The 15,420-nt window shown below is 49.8% G+C and overlaps 1 protein-coding gene across 1 annotated transcript; it reads left to right on the forward strand.

The window, feature by feature from the left end:
* The first annotated feature begins 1,127 nt into the window (after positions 1-1,127).
* RTN4RL2 (reticulon 4 receptor like 2) lies at positions 1,128-10,560 on the forward strand. Its single transcript, XM_089520611.1, has 3 exons — positions 1,128-1,424; positions 7,340-7,815; positions 9,181-10,560. Exons 1-3 carry the CDS (start codon positions 1,394-1,396, stop codon positions 9,994-9,996), a joined length of 1,323 nt encoding a protein of 440 aa, XP_089376737.1. The 5' UTR covers positions 1,128-1,393; the 3' UTR covers positions 9,997-10,560.
* Positions 10,561-15,420: the final 4,860 nt, after the last annotated feature.

A 15,420-nucleotide genomic window follows, 5' to 3' on the forward strand; every position in this document is an offset into this window, starting at 1 on the left:
CTTTTCGACTCCTGGGAACAAACTGCAAAACTTTCCGACTTCTGGCAACAAGCTGCAATTCCTAGAATTCCCTAGCCTGGCGCCACGGCAGTTAAAGCGGGGTGAAACCGGGTTATTTCTGCCGTGCGGATGCAGCCTCAGTCGCTTCCTTCTCTCCCTCCGCCCTTCCACCGCCTCCCTCGCCCCGGCAGAGTGAACCCATTCTCCCAGAGGCTCCCAAAGGCCATGCAATCGGACCCCGGCCTTCGTTTCCGGGACCCTCTCCGATTGCTTATTCTTGGCAAATTTTCGTCAGAGAGGGCTTTGCCTGAGGAGGCTGAGAGAGTGTGACCTGCCCAAGGACACCCAGGGGGTTTCTGGAGCTGGACTGGGATTCGAGCCCCGCTCTCCAGTCCACTCAGCCTCCCTCCCAGATTTTGCAGCTTCTTCGACGCTACGGACTCCTTCCAAAGGGACGGCTCCCTCGAGATCCGGATTTAATCCGGAATAAGAAACCCGGAGTAGGCACGGAGGGCGGCGGGGGGGGCAAGGGCTGTCCTTTCCCAGCCCTGCCACCAGGGGGTCTGGGTGTGTCCTCCCGCCAAGGAGGCCAAGGCCCCGCCAAATGGAGGACGCTCCAGGAACTAAAAGGGAGGACGAGAGCGAGCTCCTCGCAAGAGAAAGCCCTGCTCCGTCTTAGTCTGGCTCCAGATGGAGGAGGTGGAGGGAATTCCTCCCGGACAGGAAGGTCGGGCTGGAGGACGGGTCCGGGGAAAGGAGGAGGATGAAAATGGAGGACGGGTCGTGGGAGAGGAGGCGCCTTGGAGTGGAGGACGGGGGCTGGAAAAGGAGGACGCTTGGAATGGAGGAAAGGGGGTGGCTGGAAAAGGAGGAAGTTCGGAATGGAAGATGGGTCCTGGAAAAGGATGCAGGACGGGTGCCGGAAAAGGAGGACCCTTGGACTGAGGGGAAAGGGCTGCCTGGGAACGCAAGAGGAGGAGAGCGGGGCCCGGCGGCGGCGGCGGCAGCCCTCCCTCGCTCTGGGGCTCGAGGGCTCTTCCTGAGCGGGGGCTGTCCGGCTCCGGAGGCGAGGCTGGCCGGGGGCGTGGCCTGGAGGGCGTGGCAGTGGGCGTGTCTGCCGGTAGGCCCCTCCCCTGCCTGCCTGCCTTCCCGGGAAAAAGGCCCCTCCGCGCGGGCGCCCGCCTCCCTTTGGCCGGGGAGCGCTTGGCGGGCGGAGCGGGGACGGAGGGTCCCTGGCCGAGCCCCGGGATGCTGCAGCCAGGCTCCGGGAAGGCGGCTGGGGGGCCCTGAGCCCCCGACTCCCCGAGGGACCCCCCCATGGGCCCCTGCCTCTCCCGGCCTTAGGACTGGGGGCTCTTCTGTGCTGCAGCCCCCTCCTCCCGCTCCTGGCACCATGCTGCTCCGCCTGGGAGCCGCCCTGGACGGTAAGCGGAGCCCCTCGGCGGGGAAGGGGAGGAGGGACGGGGAGGGGGGCCGGCGGGAGGAGGGGGGCCAGGCGGGGGTCCGGCGGGTCCTGGGCCCTGAAAGGGAAGGGCCCCCTGGGACAGGACCCCCATCCCTCCTCCTGGAGCCCGCGGCTGCCTTTCCCTCCCGGCTCCTCAGCGACCTTGAGCTGGACACCCAGGAAAGGCGCGCCCACCCGACGGAGCGCTCCAGGGACTCTTCTCTCCCTTCGGGGTTTTCGGTGTTGCATCCCGACGTTGCTTGCTCTCTCTCCCCCCCCCCCCTTTCCCTCCGTCTGGTTTCGGCGGGGATGGGAAAGGGCTCAGGGTCCATAGGAATCCAGAGTACCGCGGAGACGATGTGCGGACGAGGGCCCTCCATTGCGGCGGAATCGACCCGCTTTGGGCAGTGCGAGTCTTTTTTGGAGGGCCTCCATCACGCCACCCCCAAAAGGGAGAGGGAGAATACCTAGGGGGCATCCTTGCCCAAAGGAATCAATCAATTTTTCCCCTCTAGGGTTGCATCCACACTGCAGAAATACTCCGGTTTGACACCGCTTTGGCTCAGTGCAATGGAATTCTGGGAATTGGAGTTTGTTGTGGGCCCGGAGCGGAGCGGAGCTCAGGGCCCCACAGCATACTCCAATTCCCAGAATTCCATAGCACTGAGCCAAAGCAATGTCAAACCGGAGTATTTCTGCAGTGTGGGTGCAGCCTAGGTGAGCTCTCTCTCTCTCCCTCTCCCTCTCCCTCTTCCTTCCTTCCTTTCTCTTTAGCCCAGGGGTGAAAGGCCTTCTTCCCAAAGTTGGAAGAAAGTTCAGCTCCTGTAACCCCGACGGGACCCTGGGGAGCAGGAAAAGGGGGGAAGAAAAAGAAGAAGCTGGTTGGAATGGCCTCCTGCCTCCGACGGGAACCAACGGGGCAAGGCTGCTGCCCTTGGAGGGGATGCTCTGGACCCTGGGGAGGAGGCAGGAGGCTTATCTGGAGGGAGCAGTGGGGCAGGGCTGAATCCTTGAAGGGACAGAGGATGCCCACTTGGTCCCAGAGCTGAGGAATGGCGGGGCAACAGACAGGGCGGGCAGCTGGACCGCCTGAGGCCTCCTTGGCTTGGAGTCCAGGCGCTGGGGCAAAAGCCAGGCCTATGGCCATCGCTGTAGCCCCAGTGCTTTGGGTGGACTTTGGAGGCCTGCCTTTCTGCTCTGCTTGTTGCCATTTATAGCCCTGGCCCCCAATGGGTTATGCAACAAGAAGCAGCTGCTTATTTTGGGGGTGTTAAATTATGGACGAAAGAGGCGTTGGGGCTTGGTTTGGCTTGCCTCCCACGTCAGCAGCCACGTCAGGGCCTGCTCCCTCTTGGCCCCTCCTGGGGGTGTTTGCCTTCTTCACCTCCCAGCCTGCCCTGCCATGGAGCTGGGGCTTCTCTTTTAACTCCCATGTGGGCTTCGAGGTGGTGCCTTGGGATCACCATAGCCCTTTCTGCCGCAGCCTGCAACCCAGCTTCGCCAATGGATTTCTTTCCCCAGGTGGACCCTCTGTACAGGTTTGGAAAACCATACTTCCCTAACCCTTCAAGAAGTGTGGGACTACAACTTCAACTAGAATATATATATGTGTGTGTGTGTGTATGTAACGGTGCCGACTGTCTTCCAATACATCTGGAGAGCATTAGGGCTGGGGAAAGTGGCTATAAACGTTGGCACATGCAGGCTTGGAACAGCTGTGTGGCCAATTACAAGGATCTATCTCTGACCAGGACAATGAGAAACCCGTTCCAGGCAATCTTGAAAAGAGCACTTGAGAGAAAAAAGAGATCTATAAAGCCCTGGCTGGCAATTAGATTCAGACTCATTTGAAGCCACTGATGTGAGCCTTCCGAGGTGGCCTGTTCTCGCTCCTTCTGCAGCATGGTTTTGCACATGGTTTGGTAACTGGAGAGTCAAATGGGACCCCTCAGGAGGGCTGGCGGCCGTGCCAATGTTGCCCTTGGTGACAGTATAAAGTCCACAGAAAGGCTGTGGGATCAGGATGGAGGTAAGGCAACCTGGGTGCAGTAGCAAGAACATTATTCCTTTGAGGTAGAACAAGGCTCTTGTGTTGGAATTGGGGGGAAATTCTCATCAGTGACTCACCCACAGTGCTTTTCTCCACACCCGGACCTGGCAGTTTTCTGGGGAAAGAGGAGAGAGTGCTGGGATGATGAGTTCACAAGCTGGGTTACTAAGGAATGGCAACAAAGCAATTTTTTAAAAAAGAAAAAATTGAAGCCCTTTAAATTGGTTCACTTTTTGAAGATGGATCCTAAATTGTTCTGGCAGAGAAAGGTAAAAGCAACTGCTGATGGCGAAAGATTCATACAGACCTCTTCTAACCCAGGATGGATAACATGAGGGAGCAGGGATGGAAGGCTGTCTCCCTTGCTGTTTTTGTAGTCCATATCAAGCTCTGGCCTTTTGACAAATTCTTTGCTTGAAAGCAAGGTAGCCTGTGTGTGTGTGCGTGTGTGTGTGTGTGTGTGCTTTCTTCCCCTTGCTCCTTTCTATTCAGTAGTGTTGTTCCTCATGAGCTGGAAGTGTGAAATGTGAGCCTGGACAAGAAAACAGTTGTTGACCATAAAAAGCCAGAGGAAAAGTATTTTCATAGGGACTGAAAAGAGTTATTTGCTTGTCTCCCCACTGGTTTATCAAACCTCTCCACTTGGTGATTCCCCCCCCCCACTCTTTGGGTTATAAAAGCAGTCTGTTTAGGTGCAAAAACAATGGGCATAAAAGCTTGGGCTAGTAGCTACTAATTTTCCAAACATTTGGCGAGGCCACCATCCCAGATTAGAAGGTAGGCCACTTGTGGACTTGAGTTGCCCTGTAGTGCCTAGTTGAGGAAAGATGACCCCTAGAAATCTCCCTCCCCACAACCTCTAATAGCTTCCTTTCTTCCCCCTAAGGTGATCCCTAGCAGTTTCCCTCTCCTGCCACCAAAGCTGACTCCTTCCCACACCTCCATTCATCTGCCCTGAGTAAGCTCTCCAACCCTTGACTGTCTGTTTGCTTCCTATAAAACTGAAGAAGAGGTATTCAGGTGTGTAGCCCTTGGATGCTGAAGACCTGGAGTGGAGGGAAGGTGTTTGGGGGAGAGGAGGTGAGCTGCACCCACTTCCATTGCCAAAGACAACCTACCTGCTTTGGGCTTCTGTTGCAACTCTCCACCCCACCACCATTTCCCTCCCTCTCTTTTTCATGGAATGAGTTGTTGCTGCACTTTCCCAAGGGAGTGGTAATTCATCATAGAAATCTGGTTAAAAGCTGGGGTATAGGACACAGAGGGACTTGTACTAATAGGAGTACAAGCTAGAATTCTCTCACAAGGTTAATGAACATTCAGTGAAATTTCCTTCTGAGGGAAGGATCAAGGGTTTTAATCTCTGAAGAGGCACATTGAGGAAGAAAATGCCTTAACTAACACATGGACACACACACGCAAACACACACACATATGAGTCTGGTCTTGGGTGGGGATTACAGATGTTGCACGTTGAAAACTGAGAACAAGGGCAACTCCAGCACTGTGCATTAGGAACAGAGGGGCAAAAGTCAAATTTGGTTTGTTTGAGTTTGAATTTTTGCACTTGGAAATTATGAATGAGACCTTTCTTGCCTTTGCTGAGAAAATCCAGTAAAGCCTCCCTCCCTCCCCTTTGCTGTGTGACAATTAGAATTTAGGATGGCGGAAGCACAGAGAGGGAGGAAGAACTCGAAAAATAAATGGGAATGGGTAATCCCTGGATTTATTGGAGAACAGTGCTGGGTATGAGATGAGTGTGAAAGTCACCCCAGGAGCTCCCCTGGAAATGTGTGTGTGTGAGAGAGAAACAGAGACAGGAAAAAAGTGAATATGTGCGAGTTTCTGAGTAGGGAGGTCAGCAATGTCTATAACTTGCCTGAAAGCTCCCCACCCCCAAGACAATGCAGAAAGGCCAGAGGGCTTTTATGGGGAGAGATGAGAAGCTTCCAATCCCTTCCCCTCCCCTTTCTCTGCCCATGCTCCAGCAAAAGCCACAGGCCTGAATTATGGATGAGACTCCTTGGGTTACAGCCGTTCCACCGCACCAGAGAAGAGTCCAGAGACAGAGGCAGGCAACATTAGCAGCTGCAGCGCCCTTCTCTCCCTCCCTCCATCCGTCCCTCCCTCCTTCCACCCCACACCCTCCGCTCATGAGAATGGTTTCTTCCCTCTTGTCCCTTGAGGTAGGGCTGACCTGACTTCTGTTGGAGGAAATGGCTATTTGCTGCAAGCCACACAGGCTTCCCTTCCGCCCCGCCCCAGGCTTATGGGGATCGGCTGAGGAAGATGGTTTAATAGCAGGGTGTGGAGTGCAAGTGTGGCACCAGATTTGCATCCCAATATTCAGTACAGGAAATGGGGCGCTACAGTGGGCTGCACGAGAAGGTGTGGGGCGTGAGCGTAGGACCAGATTTTCATCCCAATTTTCTTGTAGTGGATTGTGAGACAAGGTGTGGGGTGTGAATGTGGAACCAGATTTTCATCTCAATCTACAGTGGGGGAAGTGGGGCCCTGCATCAGATTATGAGGCAGCAACATCTTACCTTGGCAGCCATTTCCAACCAACAGGATGCCTTTTGTCCCCACATCCACACACCAAGTAGTGGTCATTCAGCCTTGCCCACCCTCTTGCCTTTGCTGACAGAGGGATCCCTCGTTCCCTCATCTAACTGGGTCATTGCAGAAGATTCCGGCTGGCAAAGGCAGGGACGTGCTGTGGAGAGCAGTTTTTGAAGGCCACAGATTGAGGCAGCTGACCTGTGGAGCGAATCTCACTTTAAAACATTCCCTCTCCCTGTCTTCCATTCCAGCAGAAAGTGGGAAGGGTCATGGCATCCAATTCGAGAAGGAAAAGTCAGGCAATTCTGTGCTGCTTGGGGAATCACAGCTCATAGTGCCATAGCCCAAAAGGAGTTTCATTTCTCCCCCACTCCTCCCAGTATACTTCATGTGAGACCTCTGCCCAGTAGTGAGCATGCCAGGATTGAAGTAAGGGGAGTGTCATGGCTGCCTTGCTGAGGGAACCTGGGGGCTACCATTTTGTGCTCTGAGACAACTGTGGAACTGGTAGAACCCACTGGCTGTGGGTGAGGCTTCTTGTAGGACTCCTGTGTGTTTGCACAGCTTTCCTCAAGAGCCCAATGGAGCTTGAAGGGAGTGGGAAGGCAGCATAGGGCCTGAGTGGAGGTGGTGTGAACTATTGAAGCAGCATCAGCAGCTTGTGTTACTCGTTTACCACGTCACACTGCCTACGCACATGCATACAGAGGTTGGGAACTATACACGCGTACATAGGAGTGCTCACGTGAGACCATCTGTGCGCATAGGCGCATGGTGAAAGTTATGTGCCCTGCTTGCCGAGGAAAGCGTGCACACATGCATGCCTTCTCATGTGGGATTATTTGTTGGCAGGGTTGCCAACTCTTGGTGACTTTGTGAATCTCACGATTCAGGGCTGTTTCTGCTCTTGAGGAGTGGGAGTCTTTTTGGCTTTCTTTTATTTAAATGGAAATAAACAGTCCTTAAAAAATAAAGATAAGAGCTGGGAGATGTAGCTAGCAAAGGATCTTTTAAAAAACCAAAATTATCTGTCTTGGCTTCATCTTTTTAATATGTCTGTTTAATTGAAAGCTTTGCCTTTCAAAAACATTTAGAACATATGGGGTGTGGGTTTAGTGGGGTATACGAAAGAGGAGCACTGTCACCTAGTGGTTTGGGCGATAATACAGATGTCTCAAAATAGCCCATGTAATATCTGAATGGGGGTGGGGTGGGGTTGGCCACTGTTAGAATCTCCCTTGTTCAGTTCATGAAGTAGTTGACTACTTGTTCTTCTTTTCCAGGCTTGGCTCCCACATTCCTGCTCCTGTTGGCTTTGCCCCTGGGAGCGCCCACGTGTCCAATGCTTTGCACCTGCTATTTTTCTCCACCCACAGTCAGCTGCCAGGCCAATAACTTCTCCTCTGTGCCACGGGTGCTGCCACCCAATGCCCAGCGCCTCTTCCTGCAAAACAATCTAATTGGGATCCTACGGCCTGGAATGTTTGGGCCCAGCCTTATCACCCTGTGGCTCTACTCCAACAACATCTCCTCTATCCAGCCCGGCACCTTCCGCCACCTCCAGGCTCTCGAGGAGTTGGACTTGGGGGACAACCGCAATTTGCGCACTCTTGACCCGGATACTTTCCGTGGACTGGAACGGCTGCAGTCTCTGCACCTTTACCGCTGTCAGCTGAGCAGCCTTCCAACCACTATCTTCCGCAATCTCTTCAGCCTCCAATACCTCTATCTTCAGGAAAACAACTTGCTTTGTCTGCAGGTAAGTGAATGACCAGTTCAAATTTAGTGGGGAACTCAGGCTGTTCTCTGGCCCCTTAGAGGAACTGGTTCCCAGGTGGATAGTGTGGGTGGGATGACCTTCTCTTCTGGTGGTTGTCTGCATAGAATCCTTTCAATCTTTAGGAGTCTGCAGCATGTGGGAAAAGGATACTTTTAATTTTGCCTTTACAGAAAAATGTATTTGTAGCTGTGACATGAAGGAGGGGAGTGGTAGCTGATGGCTTCTTTGTTAGAAGTGTGATGAATCTACTATAGGTTTTATTCCAGAGCAGAATAATAATAAAACTGTCATGGGGCTAGTGGTCAGCACTTTGGAAATCTCTTTAAAGTCTTGGATAAACCCCAGAGTGGATTTGCTGCACCTCTAATATAGCAATAGCAAGTACATTTCTATACCTCTTCTCAGTGCACTTAAGCACTCCCTAAGCAGTTTATAATGTGTAAGCTAATTACCCCCCAACAAACTAGGTACATATTTTAGTGACCTTGGAAGGATGCCAGGCTGAGTTGACCCAGTGGTATCAAACTCACAACCCTGTGACTGCGGGTGAGTGGCTGCTGTACTGGCATTTAACCACTGCACCACCAGGGCTCCTAGTGTGGTAACATCCGGTCACAGCTGGTTAGCCTGGGAAGGAAAGGAGGGCATGGGAGCATGGAAAAAACTGCCCAGTGGAACCTGGTACAAGAAATATGGCTTGTGAATCTTGAGTGAACCTTGTGGATGGATTGGGAAAGAAATTATTGCACTTGGCAAAGCAGGGCTGTGTGGGGTGGGGAGAATGACTGTTGACAATGCCTCTCCAGATCGAAGGCTGAGCATGTAAACTCTGGGGAGAGAGTAAAATGAACCCCCCATCTCTGAAGATGGGTGAAGAAGCAGTGTGGCGCTCAGCCTTTCCCCACATACTGGTTCTCCCGAAAGGCAGATGCTCAGTGCTTTGCCAGTGACTCACTTAAAAACCACATGCCTATCCGGCCCTGGGCACTGTGGCTTAAGAGGAGGGGAAACTGCAGCCTGGCCTGCAGCAGTAAAAATGGATTTACAGATCATGGCTCATTGCTTCAGGCCACATCCTTAGTAGGGAGAGGACAAAGTTTGTTGTGTGTAGGTGGGAAGGAGAGCAAGTGTCTTCCTTGTGGTGCAAGACAGCCAGAGCAAGAGTCAATAAGCTTTAAGTTTCTATCCGGGTAATAGATCCACTCAAGCACAAGGGTGGGAGCAGTGAACATCAGGCAGCAAGGAATGTTAGGCTCTGATAGCTGGGCCAAATGTATAGGGTCAATCATTTTTGCAAAGGCAGCAGCTTCTTTCATGGCTTTCTCTTCTTCCTCCATCTCTTAGGACGACCTTTTTGTGGACTTGGCTAACCTGAGCCATCTTTTCTTGCATGGCAACAAGATTTGGCAGCTCTCAGAGAATGTCTTTCGGGGCCTGTCTGGATTAGACCGCCTGTTGCTGCACAGGAACCGCCTGCACGCCATTCCAACTTGGGCCTTCCGTGACCTGGGCAAGCTCACCATTCTGTACTTGTTCAACAACAGCCTGACAACTCTCTCGGGGGAAACCCTCTCAGACTTGCCCTCCCTGGAGTTCTTACGCCTCAACAATAATCCATGGGCTTGTGACTGTCGTGCCCGCTCCCTCTGGGCCTGGTTTAGACGCACACGAGTCTCCACCTCAGATGTCATATGCTCATCCCCTGCTGAACGCAAGGGGCGTGACTTGCGTCATCTCAGTGAGGCTGTCTTTCAGGGCTGCCCTCTGGTCAGTCACCACCCGGTGGGGTTTGACTGGGGTTGTAGGCCAGAGTGGGAGAATGGAGTGGCTCACCCCCCTCCCCAACCTCACCCACATCCCCACCCGCACCCACACCCTAACACCTCATCCAATCACCTTTATGGCCTCGGGGGTTCACCCCCTGCTGATCCCTCCTCCTTCTACAGGGACGTGCCGGCCAGTGACATCCGCAGTCCTAAGTATGACCCCCCCACAGAAGATGACTACTGGGGGGGCTTTGGCAATGAGGAAGGAGGCCAGTTGAAGAAAGGGTGCCCAGGAACTGGCTGTTCTTCTCTGGACTCTGGAGCAGTCAGGGTTGACTTCCTGTCACTTGTCCTTCCCTGCCTACTTATGCTGTGGGGACTTCCTTGGTTTTGACAATGGCAGGTGGCTGGTCTGCTAGCTGGCTTTGGGAACTGTGGGAGATCCAAGCCAGGATGGATTCTCCCCACCAAGCACTGAGCTGAGGCCAAAGCAATTTACCTTCACTCTACTGTAGAGTGAAGGGAGACTAGATCCATTGTTGCTGCTTTCCTGGCCAACTATGAGACTTAACACTGGAACCACTTTCTGGGTGGTATCTGTCATATTTTCATGGACTTATGGCAAGGGCTCCCCTTTTTCTTTTTTTATGTTTGGGGGGGAGGGGTGTTACATAACTCTCCTATTACAGGTGTCCCTTAAATCTTATTGCTTATTGGATCGGGATGGGGTTTCCCTGTTGTCTGTCTCCAAGAGAAAACAAGGATCTCTTCTGTGCATGCTACGGAACTATGGAATGGTTGGGGATCTGTTTTTCCAGGCCTCATTCTTTCTACAGGATCCTACCATGCACACAAGTGCCTGCATCATTCAGTACAATAGCATCCTTCAAGTGAAAAGAAAGAAAACAATGTTCTCTTGTAGAGCTAAAGAAATAAAATTGGAATATTGAGGCCCTCCTCTCTTGGAACTCATGCCCTTATTCAGCTATGTTTTATTTTTAATTTTGTGGGAACCCCAAGGGACCAATTCATATGATCAGCTGTGGCGATGGGAACCCTGTGCAAAGTGCCACTAGTTAAGCTAGTCTTCACTGGCAGTGAGAGTGTGTTTACTAGATCAGGTCAGCTTTTCCATCTATCCATGTCAGAAAGTGGTGGAGTCTCTTCATTAAACATTTTAAAGCAGAGGCTAGGTGACCAGATATCAGGGATGCTGTAGCAGCAGATCTCCTGGACCAGGGGACATAATCACCTTTGAGGCCTCTTCCAAGTCTGATTAAAACATTTTGGTAGCAAAAGAAGGTAAACAAGCTCATGTGAATTGGCCCTTATCATTTTTGTGGGTGTGTCTTTCTTTTGATGCTTCCATTACTCTTCCTTTTTGGAAAATAAAAAGACAATGATGGTGGATTAGACAACAATTAAATTATTTAAGTATAGCTTGGTGAACTTGGTCACTTGAGGAAATGAGTAACAGAACAGAAAGATAATCACTCAGAGAAAAATGTTGCTTAGGAAAGCCCATTGTGTGTATCAGGAAACTAACTTGAGACAGTTAGCTTTCCCATTCAGAGGTGCTGTATTCTTCTCTACATGTTCGTGCTCCTAACAGGCTGCATCCGCACTGCAGAAATAATACAGGTTGACACCACTTTAACTGCCATGGCTCAATGCTGTAGAATTCTGGGAACTGTAGTTTTGTGAGACATTTAGCCCCCTCTGTCAGAGAAGTGCCACAACAAACCACAGCTCCCAGGATTCCATAGTACCAAGCCATCTCAGTTAAATGGTATCAAATGATTATTTCTGCAGTGTGGATGCAGCCTCAGTCCACCACCTTTAGATTGCTGTTTTAAGTCATTCATGTTTTTTGGCTTATTCAAAATGACATTTATTGCAACTGATTTTACTGAGATTGAAGCTGTGGATACATGCTATTTAAATGTTGGGCTGCTATTTAAAAGTTGGATTTACTACAGAGTCTGCACTTGACAGAGCAACACAATCAGTCCTGGCTCCCTCTTGAGATACAAGAGTTTTTTGCAGTCTGGTTTGTGGCTCTCGTGTGAATGGGATGGTGAATCAGGGTTTAATCTAGGGTTAAAAGAAGCTGTCCAAGGTGTTGAAATCTGGTTCTAAATTGGTTCAGAAACTTGGAGAATTCTTTTAAAGCTAGCCTGAACCTGTGATGGAATTTACTACCATGCTGACATAGGATCCATTGACTGAATCTGCACTGCAGAAATAATCCAGATTGACATCACTATAACTGCCATGGCTGAATGTTATGGAATTCTGGGAATTGTGATTTTGTGAGAGCTTTAGCTTTCTTTGTCAGATAGCTCTGGTGCCACAACAAACTACAGTCCCCAAAATTCCATAGCATTCAGCCATGGCAGGTACACTGGTGTCAATCTGGATATTTCTGCAGTGTGGATGCATCAGCCACATGTTTTCCATGTAAAGGTGTAAACCCAGTTGGCTCAAATGAATGAAAAATGTTCTCAAGTGAACAGCGGTGAGAGTTTCAAAACCAAGTTAGTTCAAAATATAATTTTAAGGCTTCGATGTATGCGGCCTATACTTTTATCTTGTTAGCCTTCAATATAAGTTTTTAACAATATTCATATGCTGCCTTTCAGACAAATGTTGACACAGTAAAATTGGACAACAGATAAAACACTTGAATTCCAGTGATTTTGCTGTGCTTGAATCTGCCCTGTTCCTTGTACAGAATCTTCCTTGAAGGCCTTATTTCATGGAGATGGTACCAGCAATATCTGCACTCAGATCTCGAGGTGGTGGAGGCTTTTGGAGTTGGAGGGTGGGGAATAAAACCTTTTGTTGCTATTGTAGACTCAACAGACCCACAGTAGCCATGAGGAAAATCCATTACCTAGCATCAGGGCAGGATAGTAGTGTCCATGGGGGAATAGGAGCTGTACAAGGTCTAGATGGAGAACAACAATTAGGAAGAAATCTACTAGGGTTGGCCTTATCACATCTCAAAATTTAACCGATTTATACTGGGGTCAGATGTTAGTGAACTTTAGTCTGGGAAACATAGATTAGACTGTGATGAGTATATTACTCTTTGAAGTGCTATAGGCCGCAAAGACCTAAATTCTGTTCAGTCTGGACTGTAGACCCATTGAATCTATTAGATTTCTCCATGCTTTGACTCAACATTCAACAGATGGTTCAATAGGTCTATTCTAGCTATTTGGGACTAACCTACAGGATGTCAGCCCAAATCTGTTTTAGCAGCAAAATCAACAAGCCATCCTTCCACCACAACCATGAGTGAGACCATCTACAAGAGAGAGCAGATCAGGAGGGGAGGTCCTTCCAAGGCAAATTGTTGCTGGAATTGTAGCTCCCATCAAATCTAGTTAACATAATCAGTGGCAAGAGATTATGGGAGTTGCACATCTGAACACTGAGGGAGGCACATTGCTCCTGCTACAAGGGTTTCTGCAGAAATGATGAATGGGAGCAGAGCTGAAGGGATGGTGTGTGTTTTTCAGACCAACCCAAGTATTATTTCTGGTCACCTGGGAGATGCCCTTCTCAAGGACAGAAGGGGGATCCTTGCCAGTTGAAGACTGGGCACATGGTGTTGAAGATGCCAGTATTTACTAATATTTCCTTCCTGAGTTTTTGTTTCCTCTTGTTCAAGGCTCATATTTGTGTCTCATATACCCAAATATTTATACAGGTTGACTATTCCCATTCTAAAGAAAATAATGTGTCACTGGTAATTCAAGTGGATTGAACATTGTTCTTAATATGGCATGTTAAATTGAGAATGTTTTGCATTGGCTTTTCTTACACAGATATATTTTTGTGGGTGGCAGGGCGAAGATTTTGCCACTTTATCCGTCTAATTATTTGCCAAAAACTGTCTTTTTGATATGCAATATGCTAAAAATTGCTTTCTCACCCTCCCCCCCTTCTCCTTATCATGTTTTGGCAACAGAAAGACATCCCAAATCTGAAAGTATTTTGTTCCTTACAATCATTTGATTGTTGTTTTTCCATTTTCAAAATGAGCTGAAAGTATGTTTTGTAAAGATAGGAAAGATCCCTGAGCTTTCTAAAATAAAATTCAATAGAGCCCTGGTGTGTGTATGCGCATGTGTGTTCAGGGACAATGTGAAATTTGGTGGCTGGCACCAGCAATCTTGGCTTTATGGTGCTTAATATTACCCTGGGGGTTCTAAATTGTGACAGAGAGTGTTCTAGAGAGGTGTGTGCTCTCTCAAGCGCTCTCTCACTCTCAATATGAGGGAAAGGGTGGGGTTGTCAGCACTTGGGGTGAAACGGCAAGCAGAGCATGTATCCTCCTAGTCCCAGCTTTCTTAATTTAACTTCACATAAGAGAGAGGATGTGAGAGCTAGAAGAGTGGGTTATTTTTAGCATCTGGAATTCTGCTACTAGCCGGAGTTAAATGTGAAGAGTACAGGTGCAGTATGTATGCGGGTGAACAGGAAGAGGTGGTGTGTCTATGCTATGGGCTTATTCACTGAGGAGCTGAGGCGGGGACTAAGGGTTAAGTCAACTGGCAGGGTTATTGCCAAAGATTTTAGAAGCAGAAAGGTGAAGAGAACTGAACAAAGGGATGTTGAGGGTGAGGCTGGAGCACTGGCATGGACTGCCTGCCAAGATTTAGGCTGGGAGAGTGACTGGGTTATGGGGAGCTAGGGTTAATTGGCAGGGGTGCAGGGGAAGGCCAAAGCAGCAGCAAGAGTCATGCTGAGCAGTGAAAGGGGAGGAAGGTGCCATTAAATCTGCCAGCAAGACTCCAGTGGGCTCAGTCTTTCCAGGTCAGGTAATTATCCTTGTGAAATATTCATGACCCCTTATCCCAGATGCTATTTCAGAGCAGTGGGGAGGGGGGAGAGAAAAGGAGGGACGTGAGAATGAAGGCTGAGGAAGATGCACCATGCGCACACTGGCTTACATTGCCTCATGAATCTACAAGTTAACACACATCTTTGTATCGACACGTGCCACCCTTTCCTTTAAATGCAGGCCACATACGGGGGTGCATGACTTCCTGTCCACAGTCAAAGTGGCAGGTGGTGGCGATGGCAGCGGCAGCAGCACTGGTTTTAAGCTGTTTTAATGGAGCAGTAGCAAGACCACAGTGTAGCTTGAGTAATCTTCACCCCACTTCCAAATCTACTACCTGCCTTGCTGCTTTCATGCTGAGCTGCTGTGGAAATTGGACTAGGCTTCATACTAAAAAGCTTGGGGTTTGGCCATTGCAAAGAACAAATTCTTAATAATAATAATAATCTGGTAACAGTGACCTCTGCTTGGGCAACATGACAGACTCAGTGTGCTCTCACTAGCAACCACAGGCTCCAGCTTCTGTGTGGCCCATCTGGTCACTGATTTTTAAACTGAAATTGGCCCCCAGTATTTGAGATGGATGGTTCACAGGTCTTACTGGAGCATCTTCACAGAGGGAATGGGGCTGCTAAGAGAATTCATATAGGCTCTGGTCATCATATGGGAATTCTTGGAAGACGTTGTCAAAAAACTAGTAACTATTTCAAGCAGGGGAAATGCTACAGTGGTTCCTGAAATGGATCTCTGCAGAGGATGCTGTGGATGTCAGTTCCCCAGGAAACTCCAGCCAACATAGCTGATGATCAAGGATTCTGGGAGTGGTGAGCCACAATACCTGGGAACCCATGTTTGGAACCCACTGGTCTAGGGCATGAATTCTGTTCCTTTTCTCCCTCATTTTTTCTACAGTGATTTGCATTAAGTATCACTGCCTTGGAGAGTGGTGGAGTTTCCTTCCTT

The sequence above is a fragment of the Sceloporus occidentalis genome, unplaced genomic scaffold (genome assembly GCF_023333645.1).
Source record: "Sceloporus occidentalis isolate IW3139 unplaced genomic scaffold, rSceOcc1.0.p SCAF_4, whole genome shotgun sequence".
NCBI classification, from domain to species: domain Eukaryota; kingdom Metazoa; phylum Chordata; class Lepidosauria; order Squamata; family Phrynosomatidae; genus Sceloporus; species Sceloporus occidentalis.

Bases quoted from the DNA above. Each gene is read 5' to 3' on its own strand.
- RTN4RL2 (XM_089520611.1), top strand. From the start codon at position 1,394: ATGCTGCTCCGCCTGGGAGCCGCCCTGGACG. The intron at 1,425-7,339 runs GTAAGCGGAGCC...CTTCTTTTCCAG, and splicing joins CCTGGGAGCCGCCCTGGACG to GCTTGGCTCCCACATTCCTG. The intron at 7,816-9,180 runs GTAAGTGAATGA...TCCATCTCTTAG, and splicing joins ACAACTTGCTTTGTCTGCAG to GACGACCTTTTTGTGGACTT.